At 48.2% G+C, this 15,406-nt stretch overlaps 1 protein-coding gene across 2 annotated transcripts in view; it reads left to right on the forward strand.

Moving 5' to 3' along the window:
- Nucleotides 1–39: 39 nt before the first annotated feature.
- The window catches only part of CEP104 (centrosomal protein 104), a 50,605-nt gene continuing 35,238 nt past the window's right edge, over nt 40–15,406 (forward strand). For both annotated transcript variants that reach the window (XM_082469425.1, XM_082469426.1), the window contains exons 1-2: nt 40–153; nt 4,073–4,199. In XM_082469425.1, the coding sequence (XP_082325551.1) occupies nt 4,087–4,199 (113 nt within the window). In that variant the 5' untranslated portion in view covers nt 40–153; nt 4,073–4,086. The remainder of the gene's footprint in view (nt 154–4,072; nt 4,200–15,406) is intronic.

A 15,406-nucleotide genomic window follows, 5' to 3' on the forward strand; every position in this document is an offset into this window, starting at 1 on the left:
CAGGCGCTGGCGGCCGGGGCTGCTCCTCGGCTGCCACCACCGCTGCGGCTTGGGGGTGCCGGCCGGCCCGGGTCGGCGGAGGAGGCGCCTCCTGAGCTCCTCGGCGCTGCCGAGGGCCGGTGGAGAGCCCGGGTCGTGCGGACGTCCTGACAGGTAGACGAGCGGGCCGGGGGCGGCGGGGCCTCCGTGGGCAGCGGGGCCTCCGTGGGCGCGGCCCGCACGCTGCGTCATCGCCCCGGGCGGCCGGCGGCGCCTGCGCTTGGTCCCCGCATTTGGCGGCGGTGCGGGCTCAGCGACCCCGACTCGGTGCTGAGCTGGCTCTTCAACCTCGTCTGTTTCGGAGATTCTCAGGGGCACTTTCGAGTCTTGAGGTTGCTTGACCGAAAAACCATTTAAGTGTGTAACATTTAGGTTTTCCTAAGAAGGAAACTGGATACAAGTCTGTCTCCTAGTCTTGTAGCAAGATGTTCGGAAGTTGGTAAAGTGTTTCGATTTAACGTAGAGATTCAGTACCCCGATGCATAGTGAAAAGCAGACTTCGTAGGAGGAACCGCCGAGTTACCTTCTCCCCAGGGTCCCAGCTCGTCCCGCGGCGCGGGGGAGAGTGATCGCTGCTGGGGAAGATGCAACCGGCGCTCGTTTAGAGGCGAGGATCGCTGTGCACCGGTGCCCCGCACTCAGCAGAGCTTTGGTTCTCCCCAAAATGTTAGTGTGATTTTTATAGAGCCCAATACTAGTGTCCTTAGTGACACCCCAAGCATCTTAGGGAAGACTTGAAGGTTTACGCACAGGGGACCCCAGGGTACAAGGCGGAAGGACGTGGCCAAAAAGGAATCCTGTTCGAATTCCCAAACCGAGGCAATAGCGTTGCCTCTGCGGTTCCCAGGCACTTCTGTCTGGTTCCTAAATGCCAGGGCTGTGTTTTGGATTTATTGAGGCAGCACAGTATAGTGGACACGTCCTTTATTCGGATTTAAAGGGCCCCATTTCTAACTCTTAGGGCCATAACTGAGGGTGTTGGTCAACACCAGGCTCTGGAACCTGACCAGCTTTAGAACAAACCCGGCCTGTGTGGCTTCATAGCCGGATGACCCTGGGCCAGGCCTCTCTGTGCCTCAGTTTCCTCATCTCTACAGCTGGGGTGTCAGAGTTGTGATGAAGGTATAAACATGTATGCATATGCACACAAAAGTACGGTGTAAGGGAGTAGGTCAGTACACAGGTCAGCAAGATGAATAAACAGTATTTCAGATCTCTGGAATTTCAGGATACATGGTCACACTCAGTTGAAAATATTTCATAGGTACCTACTGTTTTCAAGGTGGGATAGAAAGTAACAGGCCCTGCTCTTAAAGATGATGGAAGGAGGGCTTCCCTGGTGGTGCCGTGGTTGAGAATCTGCCTGCCAATGCAGGGGACACGGGTTCGAGCCCTGGTCTGGGAAGATCCCACATGCCGCGGAGCAACTAGGCCCGTGAGCCACAATTACTGAGCCTGCGCGTCTGGAGCCTGTGCTCCGCAACAAGAGAGGCCGCGATAATGAGAGGCCCGCGCACCGCGATGAAGAGTGGCCCCCACTTGCCACAACTAGAGAAAGCCCTCGCACAGAAACGAAGACCCAACACAGCCATAAATAAATAAATTAACAAAATAAATAAACCCAAAGTTTAAAAAAAAAAAAAAAAAAAAACCCCAAACACTCGCCTTTCCCTTAAACTCTTCTCTCCATGCTCTACTTCCCAATTTCTGACATCGTAATTTAAAAAAAAAAAAAAAAAAAAAAAAGATGATGGAAGGACACAGGGAATCCCCAGCACAGGGATCTAACTCTGAGCTTTAGTAAGTTTGGAGGGACTTTAGAATCCATGACAGAAAGCGGGGGTTAGAACAGCAGGTTGGGCTTGAGGAGGGTTCTTCCAGTGGGGGCAGTACTCCACGTGGGGAAACCTGGCCGTGGTTTTCTAGAGAACACAGTGGGATCCAGAAGAAGTGACGTATTCAGTCAGTGTTCCAAAGGTGGGACCAGTGAGACTTGGCACTGAGGGAGAGGGGGCGGGGGAGGGGGAGGTATGGAGGCCAAGGGGTCAGTCCAGGCTGCGAGCCCGGGCACGTGGGAGGAGCCACAGGCTGGGCGAGGCCAGTCCACGTCTGGCATGGGAGCTGGCACACAGGCCAGGCTGTGCAGCTGCCGTGGGTTAAATCACACTCGTCCATTTTTTGTGCCTGCATTTTATTACTTTCTGGGTTAGTTTGGTTTTCTCTCCTGTGATGTCCTGCAGTGAGCTTTGTATAAAAAATAACTGGGATCTTTAATAGTGGTTTCTCTTTCTATTTTAAATGCTTTTGTTCGTATATCCCAAAAAACATTAGCGAGTGCCAGCCAATAATTAACTTATTGACGTGGTCCTCTGCAGGTTCTCAGTAAAAGTCAAAGGAAGATCTGGATCATGTATCAAGCATGTTAAAACAAACACATTTCATGTGGGATATGCTTGTGTGTCACCTCCTCCTGAAAAATCTCCATTAATAGTGTGTCCTACCCCAGAGAACTTTCTGGAGAAGCCTTTATCCTCTGTGTTAGTGAGGACTCTTGGTTGCATACTAACCCTTCACTCAAATTGGCCGACTGAAGAGCATCGACAGGCTTAGTCACTGGAGAGTAACCGGAAGTCCGTGAGTTGCTCGGGCTTTAAGTCCTGAGGCTCACAGGGTGTCTCTGCCACTCTCAGCACTGCTTCCCCGTGTCAGCTCCACTCCCTGCCTGGATCTCCCCGCTGGTGGCCTCCAGCAGCCCCCCCCCCACCCCCGCAGACACTATGCTATGGCCACAGCCTCCGCAGGGTCCTGGGATTGGGTGGCTTCGGTCCAGTTTGGGTCCTGTTCTCATGTCTCCATCCCTGAGCCCGTTCCTGAGGAGGGATGTGGAACTCATGGACCACCCAAGCCTGGGAAACGTGCCCCCCGGGCGGGGATCTGCGGGGTGCAGGATGGGTGTCAGCCCCACAGTTCCGGGTGTGGGGAGGACAGAACCGCCGAGGGAAGTTGGGATTGAGGTGCTGTTTTCAAAGGAGTGGGCAAAACTGGGCGTCACTACAGCCACCCTCAAAACGATGGTAGGTAACTATGAGCCAAGCCAGGTTTGCTAAAACATCATGACAAAAAAATCATTCAGCCGCTATTTACGCATTTCCCCAGAGTCAGCCACTCAGCCAGGCTCCGGGAGAACGCCTGTGTGCTGGAGGTTCTGTCCGTGGTTCTGCTCTCCCTCTGCTGGTCAGCATTTTCATTTAGAAGTGATTATGCTGTTGATTAAACTGCCCCCTTTTCCCTTATTTTTGTATAACTTATTAACACACTGGTTTATTAGTTCCTTAACCAATTTGAAAATCTTTATATTCATATCTTAGCAAAAGACCTTGTTTCTGCCATAACAAAGTAACACAAACTGGATGATGTAAAACCACAAAAATTTATCCCAGAGGTTAGAAGTCCAAAATCGAGGTGCGCTTGTGCAGGGCCGCGCCCCCTCTGAAGGCTCCTTCCGGGCCTCTTCCAGCTGCCGGTGGCTCCAAACAGTACTCGGCGTTCCTTGGCTTGTAGATGCGTTGCACCAGCTGCTTGGCCGTTGTCACTTGGCTTCTCCCTGTCTCTGTGTGTGTCCCTGTCTCTTTTCTGATAAGGACACAAGTCGTGTTGGAGCAGGGCCCATCCTATTCCAATATGGCCTCATCTTAACTTGCTTACGTCCCCACTGTTTCCAGACGAGGTCACGTCACTGGCACCAGGAGTTAGGACTCAGCATAGCTTTTGGGGGACGCAGTTCCACCCACAACGCGGGTCAGACTTTTTGGCATATATTTGGGAAAAGTCAGGGTAACTTGAATGACACCTTATGTGGTATTAGAGGCATCTTAAAAATTGTGTAATGAGAACTAGACTCTTTGAAAGTGATGGGACAGTCCTGACTAGGTTGGGAATTACTTTGTGTATTAAAAAGGCAGGAAATAACACTTTCAATGTTACGATGTACTACTGAGTCCCTTAAAGCAGTCTTTCCTGCTCTCATACACAGCCCCAGCGTGCAGAATGCCCCACAAGATTGGATTCGTAGTTGTCAGCTCATCTGGACACGAAGACGGCTTCAGTGCCCGGGAACTAATGGTCCACGCACCGACTGTCAGCGGGTGGAGGTCACCGAGGTAGGCCAGACGAGGGGCCAAAGGCGGTGGGTCCTCAAGGGCGTGGGCTGTCTCCGTCTCAGCTGCTAGTCTTATTACGCGAGGGTCGGGTTGTGCTGCAGCCTCACCCATCTAGTTACGCGCTGGACTTTTTTCCTTCTGTTTTTAAAGAAAATTTGTTGAACCTTTTTCCCTATAACATTAACCCACATTCACTTAAGAAGCGTGCAAATACGGAAGAGAGGAAGGAGAACTGCCCCTCCTCCAATTCCCTGATTGAGGGCCAGTCCCGCATTCTCTGTGCTTGGTGGTAAAGATTTTGCATCTCACTGCTTTCATGTAACACAGGACTTTAACCAAGAAAGTCTCTTTCAGATTCATCTGGAATATTTGTACACCTTTAAAAGTCTTCATTACTTGAGTGATGTAATACCAGTGAGTATTTTTCTGAAACATTTAAGTCTTTTCCTGAGAAGCCTTCTTTCTTCCCCAAAGGTGGGGCAGAGTTAGTTGTTGAGCTGCCCCAGGGCCTGATCAGGCTTCCCCGACTTAGTCAGTGTCGGCCGCCTGAGGCCGCTCACCTCCTGGTCCCGTCACCTCCTCGGGGAATCTCACTCCTCTTGACTTGTTTTCCAAGTGTGAGTAGAAGGCTTACTATTTGCTCCTATTCATGAACATGTAAATCTGTATGACATTTACATTCAGTCATATACTGTGACTTACATTTATTCAGATGATATATTTATTGCTAAAAAGTTGAATGTAAATCCCATTTAAAATTCAAATATATTTTCCTTTTGGTGTTTCTGAGGGAACCCAACAAACAAGACTCCGTTCTCAGTGAACTGAGAAATGAAACAAAAGAGTAGAGCAGATGGGGACAAATAGCCTCTTTAATACTGATGAAGCTGATATTGAACAAGGGCTTTGTCTGGGGGCAAGTAAGCATCCCAGGACTGGGCCAGCCAGGGCAGCCTCACCAGGTCCAATGGGGCTGGAGGAACACCTCCATCAGGCAGCCTCAGTCACATCCACGCTGCTCCCCAGACTCACAAATCAGTCCAGTCCTGCCTCTCCCCAAGCCCAGGGGCCTGGAGTGAGCTGGGGCCACGGTTTTATGGAAATACACTTCCATTCCCCCCACACACACACCTGCATTTCCCTTCAGCAGAGGTCCTTTCTACTAAATGCACTTATTCAGCATTTATGCATGAATTAAAGGTGCTTAAATATACAGACAGGGCCGCTTTTTTGTAATATTTATAAAAGTAATACTAATATGATTCCTTCACGTCTTGACATGGTATTTCTTCTAAGGCATGACCTATACTTGTTTTAGTAGTAAACTTTCAGACTGCTTCAAAGGAAAGGGTATATGTGCCTTGATCTCCATTCAGACTCATGCTGGGTTTGGCTCGGGATCTCCTGACTTCAACAGTGTTCTCTGAGGCCAGGCACATCATAGGAAGGCAAAGGAAAGTACCCTCAAGCCAAGTCTCCCAAAGAGAGGACAGGGTGCTCTGTTAGCCCAGGTCAAAGAGGGAGTGCTCAGGCACTGATAGATATAGCTCCAGTGGGAGGTGCTCCTGGGGGTCTCTACAAGGCTGCAAGGGAAGTTTCTCCAGTGCCTTCTGTGACCTAGGAATTCATAGAGCCTGAAATCTTCAGGGCATGAAACACACTTCTCCAAGAGAACACAGAGTTTACACCAATGATCAGAGCCTCTGCGCATGAATTTTTTATTGTCAAATAATTTTCATTCGAAAAGAAATCTAGGGAATTCCCCGGTGGTCTAGTGGTTAGCACTTAGTGCTCTCACTGCTAGGGGCCCGAGTTCCATCTCTGGTCAGGGAACTAAGATCTTGCAAAACGCACGGCATGGCCAAAAAAAGAAACAAATTTAGAGCTGTCAGTTTATCTTGAAGAGATACATACCTTTTTAGGTAATAATCAACCTTAAAAATAAAATAGCCAGTTCTTTTACCTGCAAAATGAGCTTATTCCAGAATGGCAGAGGAATTGCAATTCGGGACATGCAAACTATGGTGAAACCATAGGCAAGTCTGGGGAACAAAGGAGAGAGAGAAGCCTTACTTTACCTTGCTTTATAGAGAAAAGGAGGAAGTTGGGAGGGGCTGCTTTGAGTGAAAGTCCATTGGAGGAAAGCAAGGGTTCAGGGTGGTGACGTTGTCTCATTGGCTGGGCTGTTGCTGGACAAGGAGAAAATCTTCCTTCTCCTGCTGGGGCAGTAACGTCAGCTTCTTCTTGCCCAGGAATGAAGGAAGATACGTGCCTGAGAGCTCCCCCTTCAGGGCTCCCCTTCTCCATTTTAATTGAGGTTTCCTTTTATTAATTGTCATATTTCCCCCTTTTGAACAAGAACTTTCTCCAAAAGTATCAATGATCAAGAGTCAAGTTTTCTGCATTTAGTGGTTTTTGTCCTTCAGTGTCAGGAAGGACCCTTCCTATTTGTCACATCCAAAGTCGGAGGGAAAGTACATAGCAGTAGGAAACCATTTAATTAAGACCATGTTTGAGGAACAAGGAAGGTTAGAAGGGAAGACTGTCAAGCATTCTTGTCTAAAGTGTACATCTTGTCAAGGTTGTGCACGTTGGAGATCTCAAAGCATTGAGCCAACATCACGCTATTGCGCACATCATTTCTACAAAGGTTTGACACGTAACAGGTACAAAGGTTAAAAATAGTTATGCAAAACAAAGTTTAAAGTAACATGACAGTTCCAGATTGTATGATGGTTCTGACCCATGACCCTAGGCCTGAAGTTCGCCAGCTGAACAAATCCAAGGACCATGGAATATCAGGTGAAAATTTTTTGCAACCAGTGCACTTGCTCCCTGATTTTGTGTAATTGGATTTCTACCTCTCCCGAGACATTTATCCATGTGCAATAGATGGTATTTGCTATTGTTCCAACACCTCCTTGCTCAGCAAATAGGTAATTGGGGGCTATGCACTTATCTAAAACTACTTTAGCTAATAAGTGATCGATGTTGGGCTGCTACTCCTTCGGCTGTGGAATTGGCCAGCTCTCCTAATGTTAGGAAGAGATTTCTAATCGTGTTCATTGGCACCTACTCTGATGGGAGGAGAAGGGCAGCTCTCCCTACAGAGGCAAACCTGGGGTCATATACGCCTGCTGGAAGTTCCCATGTAAGGCAGCTAAGGAGGTTTAACACAATAGACCAATGGGAGGTTTCTGATCTGTTATGAAGAGAAAGTAGAACAGTGAATACAGCAAAAGCACACTGTTCTTTTACCCTCCAGCTGTCAAGATGATGACTTGCCCAAGCACGGGGGCCATTACCAAGGCTTCCACATATAGAAGAGTAACCAGGAGGAGCACGTAGGACCCCCTCATCAGGGGTAGCATTTATGGGCTCATTTGTCGGTATCAAGGACTTGGCGTCATTCAACCAAGACTCAAGTATGATGTTATCACATACTAAAAGTCTTCCTAAATATTTGGGTATGACAGCCAGCTTACAAAAGGTCTGACTCAAATTGGCTGCTCCAGTGTCTTCTGTATGTATATTCAAGAGAGCTTAAATTAAGCCAGGGAACAAGGGCATGTGGATTTAGTAGTCTCACCTTACACAAGGGACCTGCGGAACAGTTTAGGTACCGAGTGGCATTTGGGATTCCAGAGAAGTCACTTATAGTGTGAGTAGGGGTCACTGCTGTCATGGACAGATCAAGGTTTCTGGTGACAAATCCAACAATCAGAGAGGTTTCCCTCTTTTGCAGTAGATCAGGAAATGTGCATAAAAGCAATGTCTGTCCAAGGTAGAGAGGGAGAAAATAAGGTAAGAAGCAATAGTGAGAAAAGGGTATATGGGCCTGGTCTATCTTGGGAAAGCTGTCTCATCAGATGCTGTCTGCTTCAATTCCTGGAAATCTTTACTTTCAAGTTGCCAGTTGGTGTGCAGGTCCACTCAGGGCTTGGTGCTTTCTTTAGAGGTGACATGAATCCAGGAGTCCATTCCTTGGAGCTTAGCAGCACAAGGGTTGGTTAGCAGTACCTGATAGGGGCCTTTCCTGTGAGGTCGAAGGGAGTCCTTCTGGAGGTGTCCTTTCCAGTAGGTGAAATCTCCAGGTTGCATGGTGTGATACTTAAGGTCTTCATCTCCTGGGAGCATGTTGTGAAAACATTACTAAAGTGTGATTACTTTCAGTGGAAGCAGTAAGGCCCTTACAAAATTGAAGTATATCTCCGTTTATCAGCTGTGGATCAAAGGAGGCGGGAATCAGGTGCATTGGGCTTCCTGTGACTGTCTCAGAGGGTGAGCGTTTGTGAGTTCCCAAACGGGTGGATCTGACATTTAGAAGGGCCAACAGTGATGCTTTTGGCCAAGGTATTTGGAGGGTCTCTACAAATTTTGCCAGTTGGGTCTTAATGATGTCATTAATGCATTAGACTAGCCCTGAGGATTGAGGATGGTGAGACAGTGAAAGTGTAAAACCAGCCAGACAGCACAGACCTGTCAAAGTGTTCAACCACTGAAGTTCGGGGGGGTTCCCCAGGTAGAGATGATCTTTTCTAACAGGATCTTAGCCACAGAAGAGGCAGTAGCCTGTCTACAAGGGAAAGCTTCAGTCCAGTGAGAAAACATGCAACTCATGACTAAGACATATTTATATCCCTGAGATGGGAGCAGCTGAATAAAATCCCTTTGCCAGGTCTTGAGTGGCCCATTAGCAATTTAATGCAGTGCAGACAGGTTTTCCTGGGTTGTGTTTTGGACAGATGGGACAAGCGCGGTGGGCGCTTTTCACAGCTTTCTTCGTGTTTCTTCACCAGTATTGGTTCATGAACTCTGTCATTTTGCCAGTAGACCAGTGGCTTAAGGCATGTGCAGTGGTCAGTAGTGGGAACTTTAGAATTTCTGGTAGGACCAGATTGTTGTTTGGCCCAAACCAAGAGTTCTGTCTCTTTATCAAGCCAACAGTTATTCAATTTCCAATATTGTTTTTCCTTTTCTGGGGCCAGTTGTTGGGCATTTCTAGTCAATGTTTCCAGATTATCATCTGGGAGATATGGAGGATATCCCTTTGGACCATGACAGAGGGTTAGCCATTGGTTCCTTTGAGAGCAGCATTTTTTGGCAGAAATGTCAGCAAGATGGTTTCCTTTAGCTTACAGGGACTCGAGTCCGTTATGCCCAGGGACCTTGCTAGTAGCCAGAGCAGCTGGCAGAAGTATGGCATCTAATAAATTTTAGACATGAGAGCCATTTGAAATTTTATTCACATCAGAGGTAAGTAAACCTTGCTGTTTTGATAACGTCCCAAAGTCATGGGCTACCCCAAAGGCATACCGGCTGTGGGTATAAATGTTGGTGGTCTTGCCCTTGGCTAAAGTACAAGCCCTAGTGAGAGCATATAATTCCACCTTTTGGGCTGAAGTAGCCAAAAGTATACTGCCTTGATGACTTCAAGAGGAGTTGCGACAGCAGCCCCACACAGTGTTTACCTTTTTCATCTTTTAGATAGGAACTATTAGTAAACCATGAAAAATCTACATTGGTTAGAGGAATTTCCTGTGAACTATTGCAGGGAGTCGAAAGGTGATGTGTCAGTATTAAGCAGTCTGGAAGAGTTTTGTCAGCAGCGGGGAGAGGAACAGCAGGGCTGAGGCTATTACAGCAAGAAAGAGTTGTGTGAGGAGCAGCTAGCAAGAGGGTCTCACAGGAGTGTGATGCGAATTCCGGAGAGCTTCTACTGCACGGGGTGCAAAGACGGTTAGAGGGAATCCCATGATTACTTTTTTGGTGGCCTTAACCAAAAGAGCAGTGGCAGGAGTGGCTCTGAGACCGGGGGCTGTCCCCATGGCACAGGGTCCAGCTGTCGGCTATAGTAGCCGATTGGGTCGACGATGGTCCCTGTGTTTGGGGTGAGTAGTCCAAGGGCATTCCCTTCCTGCTCATATACAAAGGGAAAGAAAGGAAGCTCACAATTAGGATGTCTAAGGGCAGGGGCCCTTATTAAGCTTTTCTTTAAGGCTCCGAAGGTTATGTCATCCTGATCGCCCCCAAATAATAGGGTCCGGTTTGTTGTTTTTTATAAAACATGCAGGGGCTGGGCCATAAGAGAGAAATTTGGAGTCCAGTTTTGACAGTAGCCAGCTAGCCCAGAACACCTCGTAATTGGGCTGAGTTTTAGATTTGGGGAAGTTGAGGGTACCATGAAGCCTACCTGTATCTAAAGGTAGCCTCATTCTAAGATCAGGTGCCCTAAATATTGAACCTGAGTTTGAGCAAACTGCAGTTTTTCCTTGGAGACTTTATGTCCCTTTAAGGCTAAAAGGTTTTAACAGGTGAATGCTGTCCTCCTGTGAAGTTTTAGAGGAGAGGAGAGAAGCCAACCATCCATATATTGTCATAAAGTAGAGCCTGCAGAAAACTGCATTGTCCAGGTCAGCCTTTAAGCTTTGAAAAGTAAGAAGGACTTTCAGGGACTTCCCTGGCGGTCCAGAGGTTAAGACTCCTCCATGCTTCCACTGCAGGGGGCGCAGTTCAGTTCCTGGTCCGGGAACTAAGATCCCACGTGCTGCGCAGCACGGCCAAAAGAATTTTTTTTTAATAAATTTTTTAAAAAAAGAAGGACTTTCAGTAAAACCCTTAAGCATTTCTGTCCAGGTGTACTGTTCTTTCCCAAGTGAAAGCAAAGAGATACAGAGTAGCTTTATCAAGGGGAATGCTAGAGAACGCAGTGCATAGGTCAATTACAATGAGATTCTGCTTTTAGTAGGAATGGATGCTAGTCGCATGTGCGGGTTAGGAACAACAGGGTGCCAGGGATAACGGTGTCACTTATTCCGGTTTCTGGACAAACCTCCATCCTCAGCCGCTGGGTTTTCTCACGGGCAAAGCAGGGTGTTACGGGGACTAGAACAAGGGATAATGAGGCTGCGGCTTTGAAATCTTCTGTTACGGGCTTGATGCCTTGAAGGACCTCTTTATTTAATTATAAGGTACTGATTAATTCTGGGGAGAAGTTTTGAGGGATATGTTTGAATCTTAATAGGAGGAGCACTGGATTCTGGGTATTTCAGTTGGAGATTTTGCCCATAAGGAAAGTGGTAGCTGATCCATTGGTGACAAGTGACTAGTGAGTGTCCTTGAAATCACCTCTAATGCATCTGAGACAGAGCAAGTAAAAGATATCAAGGGTCATTCAGTTCCCTGCTTGGCTATTTTGATGGCTACTGTCAAATTCTAGAACTATTTCCCCCTTTCAGGAGAAAGAAATTCCAGCATGGTATTTTCCTAAGAAATCTCTGCCCAATGATTGAATAAGGATGAAGGAGCCTAAGAAGAAAACAGTGTGTGTCTCTCAGAGGGCCCAAACAAAAGGGAACGGGTTCCGAGACGGGGATCTTTGGGGGTTCGTTAAAACCCCCACTGTTTGAACTGTGTAGCACTCCAAGGCAGGGGCCTCCATTTGTTGAATTGTCTAGGGTGCAAACGAGCTGATTTACCAAATTAACCAAACCTGGAGTGGACAGAGTTTCCCATTCCATCCTGGTCCTTTTTTATTTTTTTTTTAATTTATTTATTTATATTTGGCTGCCTTGGGTCTTCATTGCTGCGCGCGGGCTTTCTCTAGTTGTGATGGGCGGGGGCTGCTCTTCCTTGTGGTGCTCGGGCTTCTCATTGCGGTGGCTTCTCTTGTTGCTGAGCACAGGCTCTAGGCACGCAGGCTTCAGTAGTTGTGACTCACGGGCTCTAGAGCGCAGGCTCAGTAGTTGTGGCGCACCGGCTTAGTTGCTCCGCGGCATGTGGGATCTTCCTGGACCAGGGCTCGAACCCATGTCCCCTGCATTGGCAGGCGGATTCTTAACCACTGCACCACCAGGGAAGCCCCCATCCTGGTCCTTTTAACTGAAAGAGAATCCCCATTCAGCCCGTTAATGAACACAGAGTTAAAGGCAACCCAAGCAGATTCAACATCCAAAAGAAGACCAGAGTTTTCTTTAAAGACAGTCTGAAGACAACTACAATGGTCTTGAACAGGTTTTATAGGTTTTTGCATGCAAAGCCTGAATTTTGTTCCAGTCATCATGCTTAGGAATACCTTTTGAAACTCTTCAGCGAAAATTTCTAGCAAGTTCTTGGATTTCCTGCTAACGGTCAGGGTTTGTTTTTCCAAATCCCTTTCAGGATTTTCCCATCAGGCAAGTTTCATCCAATGTTGGGCCTGACCTTCACCAGCAAGCATGTGGACTAATTGATATAAATCTGAGAAGCCAGGTTGATAGGTTTATAAGTGGATAAGTTCTTCAGCAAACCCATGGCGATCCTCAGTTACTTTGGGAAAATCTTTGACTATAGCTCGAAGTTCAGCTTTAGTCCAGGCAACATAAGTAACTAGAGATTTAGCATCTAGACCCCTAGAAGGCTTAGCTTTAAAAGGGCAGGACTGGGCTTCCCTGGTGGCGCAGTGGTTGAGAGTCTGCCTGCTAATGCAGGGGACGCGGGTTCGAGCCCTGGTCTGGGAGGATCCCACATGCCGCGGAGCAACTGGGCCCGTGAGCCACAGCTACTGAGCCTGCGCATCTGGAGCCTGTGCTCCGCAGCAAGAGAGGCTGCGATAGTGAAGAGGCCCGCGCACCGCGATGAAGAGTGGCCCCCGCTTGCCGCAACTGGAGAAAGCCCTCGCACAGAAACGAAGACCCAACACAGCCAAAAATAAATATAAAAATAAATAAATAAATAAGACCCGGTGCAACCAAATAAATTAATTAATTAATAAAAAAAAAAAAAAAAAAAAAAAAGGGCAGGACTTAATAAGTTCAGGGGAGGGGGAAACAGGGAGAGGTTTGGAGAAAAAGGGGAGTTCAGCAAGAGGGTTAGGAGGGGGTGGAGGGCCCAGAGGAGGTGAGGATGGGCAGAAGGGGAGGGAAGGTGGCGCAGGGGCACAAGGGGGAGGGGGGAGGGGAGAGAGGCCTCAGAAGCTATTTTGTCTTCTTTCAGTTTGTTCACCTCTGTTAGTCTAGGAATGGTATTTTGTAAAGAGGCAGTTTTAGAGTCCTGGATGTGTTTGGAAGCTCCAAGGTACCAATTAAAATAAGCATCGCATTCAGTCTGTTTAGTTTTAGAGCCGTGGCTTTCTAATTTGCTTCTGAGAGAAACAAGTTTGGAGAGGTTGAAAGTTCCCCATAATGGCCCTTGGTATTCTGAAGTATTTGGGGTTAAGTCAGTCTATTTAGTTTAAAATGTGCATGAGGAAGGACCATAGTTTTTAAACATAACACCAGCCAGGGTCCCCGAAGGAGGGTGCCCTTAGAGCATTTAGGTGACTGGGGTCCCATTTCTTAGAGCTTTTCTCAAGAGCAAAAGAAAAATCCCTAAATAGCCTGATTCCAGTGGAATTTTACCAAAATTCTAGCACACTTCCAATAGGGGGAACAAATGAGTGAGTACTCACCAAAAGGACAAAGCCTTCCCAAAAAGAAAAAAAGCAGATCCCAAATAAAGTCAGAGCACTCAACCAGGAGGGAGGTCGATCTGAGCGGAGGCTTCCTGGCCCGGAAGGAGGGGGGCTCTCACTGCGGCAGGGGAGGGGAGCGGGGCGCAGGGCACGGGCGGCTGTCACACGGGGGTCCAGGGTCCATCTCCTCCAGAACCCGCTTCTGGACACCATGCAATGTCAGCCTTAAAAATAAAATAGCCAGTTGTTTTTGCCAGCAAAATGAGCTTATTCCAGAATGGCAGAGGAATTGCAGTTCGGGACATGCAAAGTGGTGAAAGCATAGGTGGGTCTGAGGACAAAGGAGAGAGAGAAACCTTATTTTATAGAGAAAAGGGGCAGTTGGGAGGGGCTGCTTTGAACCTAAGTCCATTGGAGGAAAGCGAGGGTTTGGGGTGGTCACAGCATCTCGTTGGCTGGGCTGTTACTGGACCAGGAGAAAGTCTCCCTTCTGCTGCTGGGGCAGCCGAGTCTGCCGCTCCCTGCCCGGATGAAGGAAGTCCATGCCTTAGACCCTCCATGCAGGGCCCCCGGCTCCATTTTAGATGGATTTCTCTTCACTGATTTGCAGTGTATTGTCCCTTCTTTTAATCAGTTTGAGGGGTATTTTTGATTCATCTATAAACTCTCAATAAGCTACCTTTGAATAGCTAAATCATAGTTCACTGACCAGGGATCGAACCCAGGCCCTCAGCAGTGAAAGCGCTGAGTCGTAACCACTGGACTGCTGGGGAATTCCCATAGCCCTTTTTTTGAAGGGTTTTAAAATATACAGCTTCAAACTTTTGTCAGTCATCTTAGTTTTCCTTAAACAGTTTTGGAGGTTTGTTTTTTTTTTTTTAAATAATAAAGGATTTTTTTCCACACGAGATTACTGTGTCCTTATGTCTAGAATGATCTCACCACCAATCATAATGTCTATGCCCTGCATTTAAAAAAAGTAAATATCTGAAATGTCTAAAGCAGTGCTTGACTGAAGGGCATTCAAGGCTCGAATTGCTAAGTTCCCAGTTTCCTGGCTGCCCTCCTGCCCCCCATGCATCTCTCTTACAACCTTGGCGGTTAGAAAACCCCAGGGACCACCCCCCAGAATACGAGTCTGTTCCATCCGTAGTCACTGGCCCCGCCTTCTCAGCAGTGCTCCCCCCGTTCACCCTTTTACGTCCCTCAGTTAAACACACAAGTTTCCGGAGTCCCGTCCGTTCAGCCTGACGATCCTTCCTGTGCTCTTTCTGTCCTGCCCACTGATGGTGACCCTCCTGCTGGAGGCGTAAGGACAGGCACGGGCCACAGGATGGGTGCGGTGCCGATGCTGAAAAGCTGGGGGAGGGGGCTGTTTGGGGCGGCTTGGGGAGCGGGGTCAGGGGTGTGTGTGTCTGCATCACATCTGGTGCTTTGAGGATGCCTGCACTCAATGTCAAGTCACCAACAAGATGCGCAAGTGCAGACACAGGATGGTGTTTGCTTGGGGTTCCTCCCTGATAGGAGGTTTGCAAAGCCATGGGGCAGGTGGGATGCCTCACAGTGAGTCTAGGTAGAGAAGGGAACCTGGAACCCAGCCCAGGGCACAGTCAGGGCCGGACGGGAAGGCAGCCCGAGGCAGGAAGGGGCCCAGGAGGTCAGGACCATGAGGTGTACGTTGCACTCAGCCTCATGGAGGTCAGTGGTGGCCTGTGACCTTGGCCAAGGGGGCAGCTGAGAAACGGGATGGGAGCTGGAGATGGAGGCAGGGTCAGGG

The sequence above is a fragment of the Balaenoptera physalus genome (genome assembly GCF_965194825.1).
Source record: "Balaenoptera physalus genome assembly, chromosome: 1".
In the NCBI taxonomy this organism is placed as follows: Eukaryota; Metazoa; Chordata; class Mammalia; order Artiodactyla; family Balaenopteridae; genus Balaenoptera; species Balaenoptera physalus.